General features: G+C 48.3%; 1 protein-coding gene across 1 annotated transcript in view; it reads left to right on the plus strand.

Moving 5' to 3' along the window:
• The window catches only part of THBS3 (thrombospondin 3), a 91,826-nt gene that overhangs the window by 40,296 nt on the left and 34,757 nt on the right, over positions 1-16,773 (plus strand). The window contains exon 15 of the mRNA XM_075330637.1: positions 3,420-3,538. Within this exon, the coding sequence (XP_075186752.1) occupies positions 3,420-3,538 (119 nt within the window). The remainder of the gene's footprint in view (positions 1-3,419; positions 3,539-16,773) is intronic.

Below are 16,773 nucleotides of genomic sequence, written 5' to 3' on the forward strand. Positions count from 1 at the left end.
ACATTTCCCAGCAAATCCTATGAGAAAAAAAAATATCTGTGCGGATTTTTCTCAAGAAATTTCCTTGAGAAACTTTCTTGAGAAAATGAGCATGTCCATTATTTTCCGCAGGTACCTGCGGTATACCCCCGGAATTTCACTCCATTCACTGTAATGTAATCGCGAAATTCCGGGGGTATACCGCAGGTAGCAAATGATGTGCGGTATACCCCCGGTATAGCCACGATTTACCTGCGGTAATGCTCATCGCTGCCTGCGGTTTTGCAGGGGAGTGATGTCGTTATGCCAGGAAGAGGAAGCGGAGCAGAGTAAACACACACCTCACACTCCCTGGACGCCGCACAGAAGCACTTCCGTGCGACCTCCAGGTGCCCGTGCAGTCTGTGTCCTGCTCCAGCCCCGCGGCTGCCTGCACTGCAGGGTGTCAGTGTCTGCCCGCAGTGTCAGCAGCCTGTCACGCGGCAGCGCAGGCAGACACTGACACCCTGCAGTGCTGGGAGCCGCGGGGATGACGATCGCTGCTGTCAGGAGGTGAGATCATTACCTGCTGTGACGATCTCCTGTCTCCTGACGTCACCGCGGTCACTGCTGTCTATGCCCGTCTCGCGAGCGGCCCGAGACTGTCACTAGCGGTGACGTCACGGGCTCTCGCGATACTTCTGACAACGTGGCGGGCATAGAAGTCAGTGACAGCGCTGACGTCAGCAGTACAGGAGATGATCACAGAAGGTAATGATCTCATCTATGCTCCTGATGGCAGCGCTCGGCATCCCCTGCAGTAACCTGGGCTGACCTATTGATGTTAGCTCAGGTCACTGCATTGCTCTCCCAGCCAATGGGGAACATTCTGTTCTTCATTGACTGGGACAGCGACTATGGTATGGATCGCCGTGCCCCCCCTCCCCTTATTGGATTACGCCGGACGTGGAATTGATTGTTCTTTTCAATAAATTGGTTAAAGAGGGAATGTTTTGGGGAGTGTTTTTTCAAATAAAACTTTTTTTGTTGTCTATTTTTTATTTCTTACTGACTGGGTTGGTGATGTCGGGTATCTGATAGATGCCTGACCTCACCAACCCCAGGGCTTGATGCCAGGTGACATTACACATCTGGCATCAACCCCATATATTACCTCGTTTGCCAACGCACCAGGGCGCGGGATGACCTGGGGCGAAGCGCCAGGATTGGCACGTCTAATGGATGCGCCACTTCTGGGGCGGCTGCGGCCTGCTATTTTTAGGCTGGGGAGTGTCCAATAACAGTGGACCTCCCTAGTCTGAGAATACCAGACCACAGCTGTCCGCTTTACCTTGGCTGGTGATCCAATTTGGGGGGGACCCCACGTTTTTTGTTTTAAATTATTTAATGTAAAATAACAGCGTGGGGTGCCCTCTATTTTGGATTACCAGCCAAGGTGAAGCTGCCAGCTGTGGTTTGCAGGCTGCAGCCGTCTGCTTTACCCTAGCTGGCTACAAAAGATGGGGGGACCTCACGTCGTTTTTTTTTTAATTATTTATTTATTTTATGGCTAAATACAAGGCTAAGCACCCTTTAGGCTATGTGCGCACGTTGCGTAAATACATGCAGTTACGCTGCGCTTTGTAGCGCAGCGTAACTGCATGCGTCCTGCGTCCCCTGCACAGTCTATGGAGATTGTGCAGGGGCCGTGCGCACGTGGCGTTTTAGAGCGCAGCGCTTCGGCTTCTGCCGAAGCGCTGCGTTCTAAGAAGTGACATGTCACTTCTTCCGTGCGCTTTGCCGGCAGCTCCTGCTCTGTCTATGGCAGGAGCTGCAGGCAGAGCGCATGGAATCTGCTTTTTTTTTTTTCACTACGGACATTTCTGCAGCGATTTAAAGCGCACATGTGCTCTTCAGATCGCTGCAGAAATTTCTGCAGTGACTGTACGCAACGTGCGCACATAGCCTTAGTGCCACATGAAAGTCACTAAAGGGTGCCAGCTTAGAAAATGCAGGGAGGTGGGACATTCTATAGGTCTTTCTCATCTATCTATCTATGGTCCGTTTCACACGTCAGTGAAAAACACTGACGTTTTTCACTGGCGTGTAAAACACGCACATGTCCCTGCATGTGCCGTGAATTATGGCACACGTGGGTTGTCTAAGTGCAATCCGGGCTCCGTTCTCCGTGGTCCGTGATTGCACTTAGAAATCAACTCACCTGCGCCCGCTCCCGCTCTCCATGGTGCTGATCGCTCCCGCGGTGCAGCATCCAGCCAGTGCTGACCCCCGCAGCAGCTGCTTCCGGGTCGGCTGTGTCGTGCATCATAAATATGCGCGACAATAATGAGCTTGCTCAGAAGCAGCAGGCTGCACGGGCTGCAGAGAGCGCCGCTGAAGCCGGGTGAGTAAAAATGTTTTTTATTTTAAAAGCACGTTTTTTTCTGGCACGTGTTTCACGGACCACGACATCAGTGATGCCAGAAAAAAATGGACATGTCTCCGTGCGGCAATCACGCACACGCGGGTACGCCGCACGGAGACACGTGCAGTGAAAAATCACTGACGTGTGAGCATACCCATTCATTATAATGTGTCTGCGTATGTCAGTGATTCTGGTACGTAGAAAAAAAAGCACAAACTTACCAGAATCACTGACGTGTGAAAGGGGCCTATCAATCTATTCATCTATCCATCTTTCACTCTATCCACTATCTGTCTATCGATTATCTATGTTATTTATTGCAAAACCGCAGGGAGCAACCTGCGGTAATTCCGCGGTAAATCCGCGGCAAATCCGCATGCGTTTTTCCCGCGGATTTTTCCGCAGGTGCGGAAATCTTCAACTCCCAGAAGTTTCTCAAGAAATTTTCTTGAGAAAAATCACTTTTCTAGTGCGCACATAGCCTAATTATTGTGGTTCCCTCGCCCTGTGTTGTCTGAGTAGTGTTACGCCCACGGTTAAGGAGGCCGGCGTTCAGTTGGGATGAGCCCTGAGCCACGCTGTCTTTCTAAAGGCGGCCGGTTTTAGCGGACGAGAGCACCCACTGAGCCCCGTGTCTCCACACACAGCATTGATGATCTCTGGAACAACAACCACTCTTGGGCGTCCAGGACGTTCCTCATCATTGGGGCTGAAGTGGCCAGTCTTAAATTTGGCAACCCAGTTCTTACCTGTGGATCCCCCAATGTCTGCGACATATCAGCATGAATATCCGTCGCAGACTTTCCTTGCAGAAACAATAATTTTATCCCTCCTCTGCTCTGTTGCTGTGAATATCGCATTACACTCTGCCACTTGTTTTCCTGTGTGCGTAGAACACTGTTTTCTGTGTGTGTGTAAAATATATATATTATATCAAAATTATATATATTAATATAATATGATATATCATATATCCATGTGTGTTGATATACTGTATCTCTGCTCCTAAATATATTTGATCTCTGCTCCTGTGCAGGAATTCCAAATACTTTGGATAATTGTGGGAGGGTGCCGAACCCCCTGCAGAGTGACCGTGATCTGGATGGAGTGGGAGACGCCTGCGACAGCTGCCCAGAGACCAGCAACCCCACCCAGGTAACCCTGCCCTGTACACTGTATGTAACCCTGCCCTGTACACTGTATGTGTGGTGTATACCCTCTCCTCTGTAGCTGTATTCTCCATTATGTCCATTATTCTCCATTATGTGTGTGTGTGGTATATACCCTCTCCTTGGTAGATGTATTCTACCATGTACCCCCTTATATGTGGTATATACCCTCTCACCTGTAGCTGTATTCTGCCCTGTACTGTGTGTGTGTGTGTGTGTGTGTGTGTGTGTGTGTGTGTGTGTGTGTGTGTGGTATATACCCTCTCATCTGTAGCTGTATCCTGCCCTGTCCACCCATGTGTGTGGTATATACCCTCTTCTCCATAGCTGTGTTGTACCGTGTACCCCCTTGTATGTGGTATATACCCTCTCCTCTGTAGCTGTATTCTGCCCTATACACCCGTTTGTGTGGTATACACCCTCTCCTCTGTAGCTGTATCCTGCCCTGCCCACCCATGTGTGTGGTATATACCCTCGTCTCCATAGCTCTATTGTACCATGTACCCCCTTGTATGTGGTATATACCCTCTCCTCTGTAGCTGTATTCTGCCCTATACACCCGTTTGTGTGGTATACACCCTCTCCTCTGTAGCTGTATCCTGCCCTGCCCACCCATGTGTGTGGTATATACCCTCTTCTCCATGGCTGTATTGTACCATGTACCCCCTTGTATGTGGTATATACCCTCTCCTCTGTAGCTGTATTATGCCCTATATAGCCGTGTGTGTGTGGTATATGTGCCGCCCCGGTAGACCTCTGATGTTATGGTGGTGGGTCCGAGTGGAGATGTGGCGGTACCGGGAGAGTACGACAGGCTTTTGTGATTGGGTTTAAAAATATTAAAAAGGGGGAGAGAAAAATAAAATAAGTGAAGCGTTTGTGCTGCCAGTTGGAATATTCGGCTTTGGTATGGCTGTGCACTGCTGGGGGTCCCAGGAGTTAGGTGGTGATGGGCAGTGCCAGAGCGTTGTTCCCTTCCTTCAACTAGGGCTGGTTCCTGGGATGTTTTGGTAGGGATAATGCAGCAGAGAATAATTCTGCCAGAGACAGGACAGGGAGCTTTTACCTTTTACTGGGGCTCTGCAGAACAGTCCGGAACATTCCGTACAACCTTCACAATGATGGTGGTTCTTGATGAGAGTTGGTTTCTCTGCTGTCTGGTGGTAGTGTATCCTTCCTGAAGTTTCCAGACCCAATCATGTCGCTGAGCTCCCAGGCAATTCACTGCTCCTTATAAAAAAGCTAATAGCAGTCTCTCAGTTTAAAACTGATATTGGAAGTCCTGGTGGCCTAGGGACTGATGCCTTGCCAATGTGTAGCTGGTCCCTCCAAAGGTTTTAGCAGTCACCTCAGGACAGGACCGTCTCCATGTTACACTCCTCACTTCACCTCACACTGACTGAAATTACCTCAGACCTCAGCTCCTCCCTCATCTTCTCGGGCCCACACTCAAGCTTTGGTTTTATCCCAAGTGAACAGCCCCAGTAAGGGAGTGTCGGTAAATGTGTGTTTGTAGTTAACATCAGAGAAAACTGAATCTCATCAAAACTAATAATACATGTTTGTCATGATGTATGTAGTTTTCTCCATCCCATATTTTTGTATAAGATGCCATGTGATGTATTTTACCTTCTCTCTGTATTTGCTGTAGTACTATGTCTTGGGATGTAAGTGACCATACCTTCCCCCAGCCTGTATCATATTGCAATCAGGCTTCAGCAGTAGCTATTGTCATTGATTTGGTGGGGGTTTCATATATATATTCTTCTCAGCATGGGACTTCTCCAATCTACAACTTGGTAAACAGAACAGAGCCAGCAGTCTAAAGTCCATTCATGCATCAAATGGCCAGGGGGAGGTGTGCCCACCTAAGGGGCTGATCCCAGGAGAGAAGAACATGTTAGTTCAGTTAGTTGGATATCGGCTGGAGAAGGATGAGTACCTATGGCTGAGGCTGGATCATAGAGAATGTGTATGGACTGTTGCAGACTGGAGATCAAGTGGCCACATGGGATTGTGTTGTCTCAGCCATGCTATCGGATTTAAGGAACACATCTAAGGACTGTTGTTGCATTTTCCTTGGCGTCAGATTTCCCTGGATCTTTTTCCTTTGTGTGGACTCTAAAGAACCATTTTATTATTGGATGTTTTATGCTCCCTGTCTCATTAAATCTTCTTGGATTGTTCTTCTGTCTGGTGTCCCTTACTGCTCCGTCGCATACCCCGTCACAAACTGGTGGCAGCGGCGGGATCAGAGCAGAAGAAATGGAGGACAACGGCCAATCAACGTCTGAAACCAGAACCTCAGGATACAGGAACTGGACTGTGGTGAGCCTACAAACAAAGGCCCGTGAATTAGGTGTCGGCTACAAAGGTCTCTCTAAGGAGCAACTAATTGAGGCATTGGAAAACGCTTGCCTGCAAGATGGCACCGAGGAACAATTTCCACAGCAAGGGGAGCAAAGACGGGAGCTGGAGGTGAATACCCAAAAAAGTCAATGGGTTGTGTGGTACGAGGAGGAGATGGCCTTGCTGGGAGAGGAGACCACCATAGAATATAAGATGGAGGTTATGCGTGGAGCTAAAGAGAAGGAGCGCAGGATGGAGGAGATGGCACTGCTGGATAAGCAGCTCGCTGTGGAAGCCGCGAGAGGTTCCAGACAGACTGTAACCCCAGCACCCATCATGAGGGAACTTCCCAGGGTGTCCCGCAAAGACTTCAAGCAGTTTAATGAGGCTGCTGGTGACATTGAGGGCTTCTTCCAGGACTTTGAGCATCAGTGTCGATTAATGGAAGTCCCAGAAAGGGAGTGCGTCCGGCATCTGGTTGGGCTCTTAGAGGGTGGAGCTGCTGCAGCCTATAGAGCTGTGGAACTGTGAGTATGCGGATATTAAACAGACTACTCTAGAACATTATGCTGTAACGCCAGACACTTACAGGACTCGGTTTCGTACGTTAGCCTATGATGGGGAAGTGTGTTTCAAAATGTTTGCCCACAGACTGAAACAAGTATGCCATCGCTGGCTGGAGGGAGAGGGGGCCTTAACTTGGCAGACCTTCCTCCAGGTCATCCTAAAAGAACAGTTTTATGCCAAGTGCCCTACTGAGATCCAGGAATGGGTGCGTGAGAGGAGACCAGAGACAGTGGAACAAGCTGCTGCTCTAGCTGATGAGGTGCTCACCATCAAGCCTCAATGGAAGAAGCTGCTAGCAGAGGGAGCAAAAATGACCAGCACCTCAACTCCAGAGGTTCCTTGTCCTTCAGTGCCCAATGTTCCTCAACCTCCTAGATAACCACCTCATGTGGATACCCGTGTGTACGTGCCTCCAGTTGCTTCGACCACATTTTCTGGAATGCGACGAGGAGAGAAAGTAGAAGAGCGAAGATGTTATAGCTGTGGGCATCCCGGGCATCTGCGGGCCACATGCCCATCTATCCCGTGGAGTCATCCTTCAAATCGACAACCACCTCCAGCACCTGCACCTCCCTATCAGTCACCAAGGTCTCCTACCTACTTCTCCAGAAGGCAAACTGGAAGGAGTGAGACGCAGCGCAGATGTTATGGTTGTGGGCATCCTGGGCATCTGTAAGCTCACTGTCCAGGTGTTCAGAGGCAGAACAGCTGCAGACCACCTTTGCCTGTCCATTATCTACAGACACCCTCAGCAGGGGAAGAGCTGGATTCAGGCCCTGATGATTTGCCAAGTGACTCTGATATGTTGACTTCCCTACCAGGAGTCTATGGAGTGCGAGCAACAGCCACGCGTTCTTATGATCTTCAGCATAAACATCTACAGAAGGTCGTGCTGGATGGCCAAAAAGTTGTTGGCTTTCGTGACACTGGGGCTTTTCTCACCATCGCAGATCCCCGAGTAATTCAACCAGAAGCAATTCAACAGGGACCAGGAATTGCCATTGGCTGGAGGTACTCAAAGATACATTCCAAGAGCGAGTGTAACCCTGGATTATGGCTTTGGGGCAAAACAATGCATAATCGGTGTGATGAGCGGCACGGTGGCTCAGTGGTTAGCACTGCAGTCTTGCAGCGCTGGGGTCCTGGGTTCAAATCCCACCAAGGACACTATCTGCAAGGAGTTTGTATGTTCTCCCCGTGTTTGCGTGGGTTTCCTCCGGGTACTCCGGTTTCCTCCCACACTCCAAAGACATACAGATAGGGAACCTAGATTGTGAGCCCCAATGGGGACAGTGTTGCCAATGTATGTAAAGCGATGTGGAATTAATAGCGCTATATAAATGAATAAAATTATTAATTATTATTATTATGAGCGGCCTTCCTGCAGACATTCTCCTAGGCAATGATGTGGGAGATATACAATGCCGATTTGTGGGTGCAGGAAGCAGAGTTTAAGTGAAGGAGGATATAAACTGGAGCCGAACATTCAACCCTCCATCTTCACCATACACTAAAGAACCCGGAGCCAACACCCAAAATTCAGATGGACTGTCCAGGCAAGAGGAGCCTTGAGTCCTGTCAGCCATGCCTGCGTGTACTTAACCAGCGACCTGTAGAGGTCCCTAGTACGTACACAAGTTGGGAGGGGAAGGAATTGTCATGATGTATGTAGTTTTCTCCATCCCATATTTTTGTATAAGATGCCACGTGATGTATTTTACCTTCTCTCTGTATTTGCTGTAGTACTATGTCTTGGGATGTAAGTGACCATACCTTCCCCCAGCCTGTATCATATTGCAATCAGGCTTCAGCAGTAGCTATTGTTATTGATTTGGTGGGGGTTGCATATATATATTGTTCTTCTCAGCATGGGACTTCTTCAATCTACAACTTGGTAAACAGAACAGAGCCAGCAGTCTAAAGACCATTCAATCATCAAATGGCCAGGGGGAGGTGTGCCCACCTAAGGGGCTGATCCCAGGAGAGAAGAACATGTTAGTTCAGTTAGTTGGATATCGGCTGGAGAAGGATGAGTACCTATGGCTGAGGCTGGATCATAGAGAATGTGTATGGACTGTTGCAGACTGGAGATCAAGTGGCCACATGGGATTGTGTTGTCTCAGCCACGCTATCGGATTTAAGGAACACATCTAAGGACTGTTGTTGCATTTTCCTTGGCGTCAGATTTCCCTGGATCTTTTTCCTTTGTGTGGACTCTAAAGAACCATTTTATTATTGGATGTTTTATGCTCCCTGTCTCATTAAATCTTCTTGGATTGTTCATTGGCCTGGTGTCCCTTACTGCTCTGTCGCATACCCCGTCACAATGTTATACATATTGAAATACAGATGCAGCTATTATTTGTGGCCACTAGGCACAGGGCGCCACATTCCCCCCTAGCTGAGCATAGTACGTCCTCGGACTACTTAATCGAACTCCAGTTCATAATAGAACAAAATAACTTTTGTATCAACTTGGTTGTGGATTACAGTCCAAACCACTTTTGATCGTCCTCGCGTGCAGCTGGGGGGCACACAGACCATATCGTAGAATTCACTGCACTTGCTGTTTTCGATTGGTTCCTTGATAAGGCACAATGAAACTAATTCCTTTTTGGTTTGCTCACAGAAATTATCAAAAACTTGGAAAGTTTGACCATATGATCTAACACAAATAAGACAGACGACATTGACTGGACTATATGGCCCTTTATATACTCATTTGACAGTATGTAATAATTTGTGTAGCTGCTTATGTATTAGGGGTTTATAGGAACCACACTTTGCTTCTTTTGCTCTTGTGTACCGTAAAGAGCATTATAAGGTAACACAAGTTATTTGGGTATTTCTTCCTAATTGAGTAGACTCCCCCTTTTTTCCCCTTCTTTTTTCACCAGGTTCCTTATTTGGTACCAATATTAGTGCCATTGTTATTTTGTTTATTATATTGATGCACACTTGTATTGTTCTTCATTTTAAAATTTACTAATGAAGGTATTTTTTGTTTTTTTGATAATTTCTGTGAGCTATAGTTAGAATTACTCAGTATCCATACTCGGTGAATTATTCCTTTTTGGTTTGCAAGTCCTTACAAGAGTTCTTGTAGTGGGGAAAGCGTAATGGTTGCTAACATCTCATTAGTCCATGTGGACACAACTTTATCAATTGTTTTCACAAACCTTACATGAGGCATAAGTCAACAATAATACAAATCCAATACATTTACTAAGTTTCATACTCTATAAATCAATTCTACAGTGTGTCCACCCATATCCTGTCCACCGCCATTAACTTGAGAACGGCGGCAGCTATAGGCATAGAAGTGTTGTCTAGGTATAGTAAAGTAGCCATGCGCTAAGCAATGAAACCACCTATAGCGCCACCTGGTGGAAAACAACGGAGTTAGCATTTTTATCTCAAACGAAACGAGATAGAGGAAAAAAAGTGAATTACAAAGTTGTAGGGCATCATCAATTCAATACGAATCAACACCTTGCATACAGAAATGCTATGATCTGAAACCCATGACCCCCCCCCCCCCCAAACATTGAATGCTGGTCACGCCTATGGCGCTCATTAGTGGCCCTCGTCAGCTGCAATGCACATCTGGGCTCTGCACAGCATACTGTATCTTGCTGCAATGCACATCTGGCCTCTGCACAGCATACTGTATCTGGCTGCAATGCACATCTGGCCTCTGCACAGCATACTGTATCTGGCTGCAATGCACATCTGGCCTCTGCACAGCATACTGTATCTGGCTGCAATGCACATCTGGCCTCTGCACAGCATACTGTATCTTGCTGCAATGCACATCTGCACTCTGCACAGCATACTGTATCTGGCTGCAATGCACATCTGGCCTCTGCACAGCATACTGTATCTGGCTGCAATGCACATCTGGCCTCTGCACAGCATACTGTATCTTGCTGTAATGCACATCTGGCCTCTGCACAGCATACTGTATCTTGCTGCAATGCACATCTGGCCTCTGCACAGCATACTGTATCTTGCTGCAATGCACATCTGGCCTCTGCACAGCATCCTTATCTTGCTGCACGTTGTGCAATATGGCAGGTGACACGTTTGCACAAGCATCTGTGATACGTGGTCGTAGGTCCTGCAATGTTGGTGGGGGGGTCGCATACACCTGCTGTTTGATGTGACCTCACAGAAAGAAGTCCAATGGGGTCAGGTCAGGTGAGCGGAGGCCACTCCACACAGCTCCATACCCAATGACTTGTAGGAAGGTCTCCATGAGGTATCGCTTCACGTCCGCAGCCTTGTGAGGTTTACACCTTCTAATCAGAGCATTTCTGTGTAAGGTGTCGATTCGTATTGAATTGATGATGCCCAAAACTTTGTAATTCACTTTTTTTTTCTCTCTATCTTGTTCCGTTTTTGAGATAAAAATGCTAACTCCGTTGTTTTCCACCAGGTGGCGCTATAGGTGGTTTCATTGCGTAGCGTATGGATACTTTACTATACGTAGACACCACTTCTATGCCTATAGCTGCCGCCGTTCTCAAGTTAATGGCGGTGGACAGGATACGGGTGGACACACTGTATAGTGATAAGGGGTTTGTCCCGGAGTACTACGCTGTGATGTGCGCAAAATGGGAATGCTAGGCAAACCTCTACCACTTCTTAAACTTCCCAAGTACGGCAGGCTCACTGAGAGCAGGAGGCAATTTTCTGGTGGTGGAAACAGCATTACTGGGACTACTACTGCGTTGTCTACTTGCAGCTACGAACTGTGGAATTCACCTAAGATGGTGCGAATTGTCTTGTCCACTTCCTCCACTGGTGGATGGACTTCTCTCGTTTCCACTTTTTCGAGCAATTGGTCTGGACATACTTTCAGATTGTCTCTGGATACAGTAGTACATGCATTTCCTCCGTCTTTTCAGATGGTGCACACTTTGCTGTTGTCATGGGTAGATGGTTGTACAGTGTAAGGCTGGGCCTCCCTTTGGTCATCCAACTTGTGTTTCTTCTCTTTCTTCCGCACTTGTTCTCCTGGTGATAAGGGCAGCGTTTCTATTGAAGTCTTTCTTGTTTTTGCCTAGTTTGATTCAGACTTTGTTCCACACATTGTTGAACCTTCTTAGGCCCTGTGCGCACACTGTGTTTTTTTTACTGCGGATTTGCTGCGGTTTTGCAGCAGAAAATGTTCATAACCTTGCAAAACATACGGTAAAAAAAAAATGCGGGGCGCACACTGCGTTTTTTTTCACCAACAGGTTTTCCTGCGGAATTTTTGCTGCGGAATTAATGTGCATGTTACTTCTTTTCCGCAGGTCCCTGCGGTTTGGAGGGCTGGCAGATCAATCACCCGCTGACTCAGGGTCGGCGGAGGATTGATCCCCGGTATCTGGCTAGATGCTGATCCCCATATGGGGAACAAAATCTGGCGGAAAGGGGTAGGAGCAAGCGCTTCATACTCACCGATCACCGGGCGGCTGTCCTACTGCTCCCGCGGCAGCTCTTTCATGTTCCAGAGCCATCGTTCATTAGTCTAACATAGTCACGCCTTCCCTGCTCACTGGTGGCTGTGATTGGTTGCAGTCAGACCCACCCCCACGCTGAGTGACAGCTTTCTGACTGAAACCAATCACAAATTCTGGTAAGCGGGTCTATAGCGTACAGTAAAATAAATAATTTAAAAAAAACGGCGTGCGCCCCCCCCCAATTTTGATAACCAACCAAGATAAAGCCTCACAGCAGGGTGCTGGTATTCTCAGGCTGGAGAGCCCCATGTTATGGGGAGCCCCACAGCCTAAAAGTATTAGCCAGCAGCCGCCCGGAATTGCCGCATCCATTAGATGCGACAGCCTTGGGACTTTTCCCGCACATCCTGAATTAACCTTTTGCGGTGGCAATCTGGGTAATAAGGAGTTAATGGCAGCAGCCCATAGCTGCCACTAAGTCCTAGTTTAGTGATGGCAGTGTTTGAGACACCCCCCATCACTAATCTGTAAGTGAAAGTAAATAAACACAAACACCCCAAAAATCCTTTATTTGAAATAAAAGACAATAAAGCTCCCTCTTTCACCACTTTATTAACCCCACCAATAACAGCCCTCCAGGTCGGCGTAATCCACACGATGTCCCATGACGTTTTCCGCTCTGCTACACCTGGCACTCACAGCGAGCGACATAGACCATGATTGCTCACTGTGAGGGTTAGGACGCAAGTGAAGTGAGCCACGCGGGATCAGCAGTGACTTCACTCATGTGCTTTGCGGTGACAGGTGGAGGACTCCAAGTGGAGGACTCCCGTGTTCACTGCACCTCAGCTGACTGAAGTCACCGCTGATCTTATACTCACCTTCTCCAGCGAGGCTGCCTCCAGACACTGCTCTGCTGCTTCCAAGCCGGCACTGGCTCATGCATATGCAGTTATGCACTGCACAGCCGACCCGTAAGTAGCAGAGCTCCGGAGACAGCCGCACGGGACACAGCATCGCAGGAGACTTCAGCCCCATGGACAGCAGGAGCGGGGACAGGTGAGTATCTCCCTGTGCTATCAAAATAATGCAGGGATAAACCGCAGCAAATCCACAGCAAACCGCAGTAAAACCGCATGCGGATTTCAGGTGCGGTTTGATGCTTTTTTTTTTTGTTTGAATGCGGGTGCGGTAATCTTTCAGGGGGCAGAATTTTCTTAAGAAAATTCCATTTTTTGGTGCGCATGGGGCCTAATACTGCAGTTGTCTATTTGTGTTCCAATCTGTGTCTGACTGGCTGGATATGGTTTCAGGGGTTATGACTCCCATCTCCAGGTCAATGGGGAGTTTTCCTGGCCGTGCTCACATCAAGTAAGCTGGATTATACCCTGTCGAACTGGTTAGGATATGGTTGTACATTTCGATCAAACCAGGCAATTTCACAGGCCATTGGTTCCTTTCTTCCAATGGTAGGGTCTGCAATAAGTTGATAACCAGATGGTTCATTTTTATTGTAAAAACCATTGCCTTGTGGGTGGTATGGTGGTGGTCTGATCTTTTTACATCCATATATGGAGCAAAATTCCTGGAAGACTTCTGGTTTGAAGGCCGGACCTCTTGTCAGCACTTGATCTGGGTTTCCATGTGGTCTACAGAAATACTCCTGGAATGCCTTTGCAGCTGTTCTTGCAGTTTGATTTGTCACTGGAATGACCACCAAGAAGCGGGAATAGTGATCCACTGTGGTTAGAACATAGTTACACCCGATCGGCTTGGAGAGCGTTGCACTTGGTCTAAGGCCACGAGCTCCAGAGGTTGCTAGGTGACAATGGGCTGCAAGGGGGCCTTTGATTGTTGGAGTTCTTTCTTCTAAGATTACATGGACCACACTCTCCACACCACTGTTCAATGGGCAGTCTCATGCCTGTCCAGAAGAAGCAGTTGCGAATTACAAGTTCTAGCTTTTTCCACCCAAAGTGTCCTGCTTGATTGTGGTAAGCTTCGAGGACAATGGGCATGTTTCGTCCACGATCTGCCATACCAGTTCATGCGTACGTGGGTTGATAGCTCTCCGAACCAACTTGCCTTCAAAGGTGAAAAGCTTCTTTTTCTCTTTCCACAACTGTTGGACATCTGCAGGTGCATCAGGAGCCGGAGATGAATTTGCTTCACCAAGAGGTTCTTTGACAAGGCATATAGCCGGATCACTGTTCTATGCCTCTGCACAACCATAGTGGGGTAGTAGATTAAGGGAGACCTCTTGAATGGCTAAACTCCTTCCTGTCACACGGTTAGAGTCTGAGGATACACCCAGGCCGTGGAATGCCGGCATCTCTAGCTCTTCCAGGCCTTCCAGATCTTCTTCTGGATCAGGAGGATTCGGCTTGAGGGACAAGGCGTCTGCGTTTGCATTCTTGGTACCAGCTCGGTATTTAATATCTATCTTATAGTTGGATAACCGAGCTATCCACTTCTGTTCCAAGGCGCTGAGCCTAGCAGTGTCCAGATACGTCAAAGGATTGTTGTCCTTGTAGATTGTAAATTTGGTAGAAGCCAGGTAGTATTTGAACCTCTCGATCACTGCCATACGATAGCCAAGAATTCTAACTTGAAGGAGCTGTAATTGGTAGAGTTCCTCTCAGTAGGGCGAAGCTTCCGTGAGTGATGACTTTCTCCTTACCCTGTTGTTCTTGAGATTGGACTGCTCCTAGCCCAATGTTGCTTGCATCGGTGTGAAGGATAATTGACCGATCATATTCTGGATAAGCCAAGATCTCTTCTCCGGTGAGCGCTTGCTTGAGGTTTTTGAAGGACTCATCCAGTCTATCGGTAGACTCTTAAGGGTGCTTTACACGAGACGACGGATCGTGCGATGCATCGTCGGGGTCACGGTTTTCGTGACGCACATCCGGCATCATACACGACGTCGTCTCGTGTGAAACCTCTGAGCGACGCAGTATCACTCACAAATCGTGAGTCGTGTACTCGTAGCTCAGTTTCATAATATCGTTTATTTTTACTTTACGGCACGGTTGTTCATCGTTCCCGTGGCAGCTCACGTCACTCCGTGTGACACCACGGGAGCGATGAACACAGCTTACTTGTGTTCCACGGCTCCGGCGGCTATGCGGAAGGAAGGAGGTGGGCGGGATGTTTACATCGCGCTCATCTCCGCCCCTCCGCTTCTATTGGCCAGCGGCTGTGTGACGTCGCTGTGACGCCGAACGTCCCTCCCCATTCAGGAAGTGGACGTTCGCCGCCCACAGCGAAGTCGCTCAGCAGGTAAGTACGTGTGATGGAGGTTTCACGACTTTGTGCGACACGGGCAGCGATTTGCCTGTGACTCACAAACGACGGGGGCGGGTGCGATCGATTATGAAATCGCACAATTGGTCGTCCCGTGTAAAGCAGGCTTTACGTTTGGCCTTTTTGTTCTGGCCCACTAGGATGTCTTGAAGAGAGGCTGCCAGTTTGGTTTAGCGTCTATAGTAGCCCACCAGTCCCAGGAATTGTTGGACTTCTCGGATGTTGGTGGGCGCTTGCCAGTTTCTGATGACAGTCACTTTGTCTGGGTCTGGTGCCACTCCACCTGTACTCATGACATGACCTAAGTACTGTAGTTTGGGCTTCAGTAGATGACATTTAGATGGTTTTACCTTTAAGCCGAAGTTGGATGTGCCTCAAAGACCTGACAGGTGTTGCAGATGCTCTTCATAGGTCCTGGCATATACAATAACATCGTCCAGATACAATAGCACATTCTCACAGTTCTTTTGTCGAAGGCAAGACTCCATAAGCCTTTGGAAGGTTCCAGGTGCATTGCTCAATCCGAACGGCATGCAGTTAAATTCATGTAGACCAATGGCAGTGGTGAAAGCCGTCTATCCTTTGTCGGCCTCAACTCTGACGAAGTCAAGGGTCCTGCAGCCTGAATATCATTGTTGGTTTGGCTACAGTGGCATAACGGGGCAAGCAAGCGCCCTCCTCCCCACAGTTCAGGAGCCTTACCGATACCCTGTCCATTTTGACATCAGCAGTCCCCCTGGCTGTCTGTTATCTGAATACACTGGTTCCAGCAGAGCCTGGTAATCCCGGCTTCTGACGCCTATGGCTGCTCTGCACCAGATGAGTCTCACTCCTGGGGGGAAGTGTAATGGAGTTGGGATCACTCACCTTACGCTACCAATCTCTCCACCTGTTACTGTGTTTTTCCAAAAATAAGACCTCTCCAAAAAATAAGCCCTAGAAGGGATTTTCAGCATTTTCGGAGCAAGGCTTAAATATAAGCCCTCCCCTGAAAATAAGCCCTAGTCGCGGTTCAATAATATAGTGTCCTTTCAGCTAAAAAAGTTACAGATACTGCAGGACACTTCATTATAGACAGCAGACACCCCGCAATCACACTCCCCAGACACCGAGCAGAGGACCTGCACTGATCGCACACCTGCACACAATCAGATCGCGCGCACACAATCAGATCGCGCGCACACACATCCCACACATACATCGCACACACACATACTCACTACATCAGCGACACCGATTTCTTCTGGCTGGCAGAATCCTGGGAGACTGTGCAGTGGAGCGCAAGGACCTGCCGTAATGCTTCCTTATAGGACCTATGGGCCGGACACGTGACCTCCTCCAATTATTCCCTGCAGCCGGAAGCATTCTGTAACGCTGGATGTAGTGTGTGTGTGTGTGTGTGTGTGTGTGTGTGTGTGTGTGTCAGCCAGAAGCAGGAGAGGACATTGTACAGTACCCACCTCACAGGGAGGACCTGGGAGCCACACAGACGTCCGGGTCTGGTGAGTATGAGTCTCCTGGGAAGTGGGGGGGTCTGCTTTTTTTTGGG

Source organism: Anomaloglossus baeobatrachus, chromosome 12, assembly GCF_048569485.1.
Source record: "Anomaloglossus baeobatrachus isolate aAnoBae1 chromosome 12, aAnoBae1.hap1, whole genome shotgun sequence".
In the NCBI taxonomy this organism is placed as follows: domain Eukaryota; kingdom Metazoa; phylum Chordata; class Amphibia; order Anura; family Aromobatidae; genus Anomaloglossus; species Anomaloglossus baeobatrachus.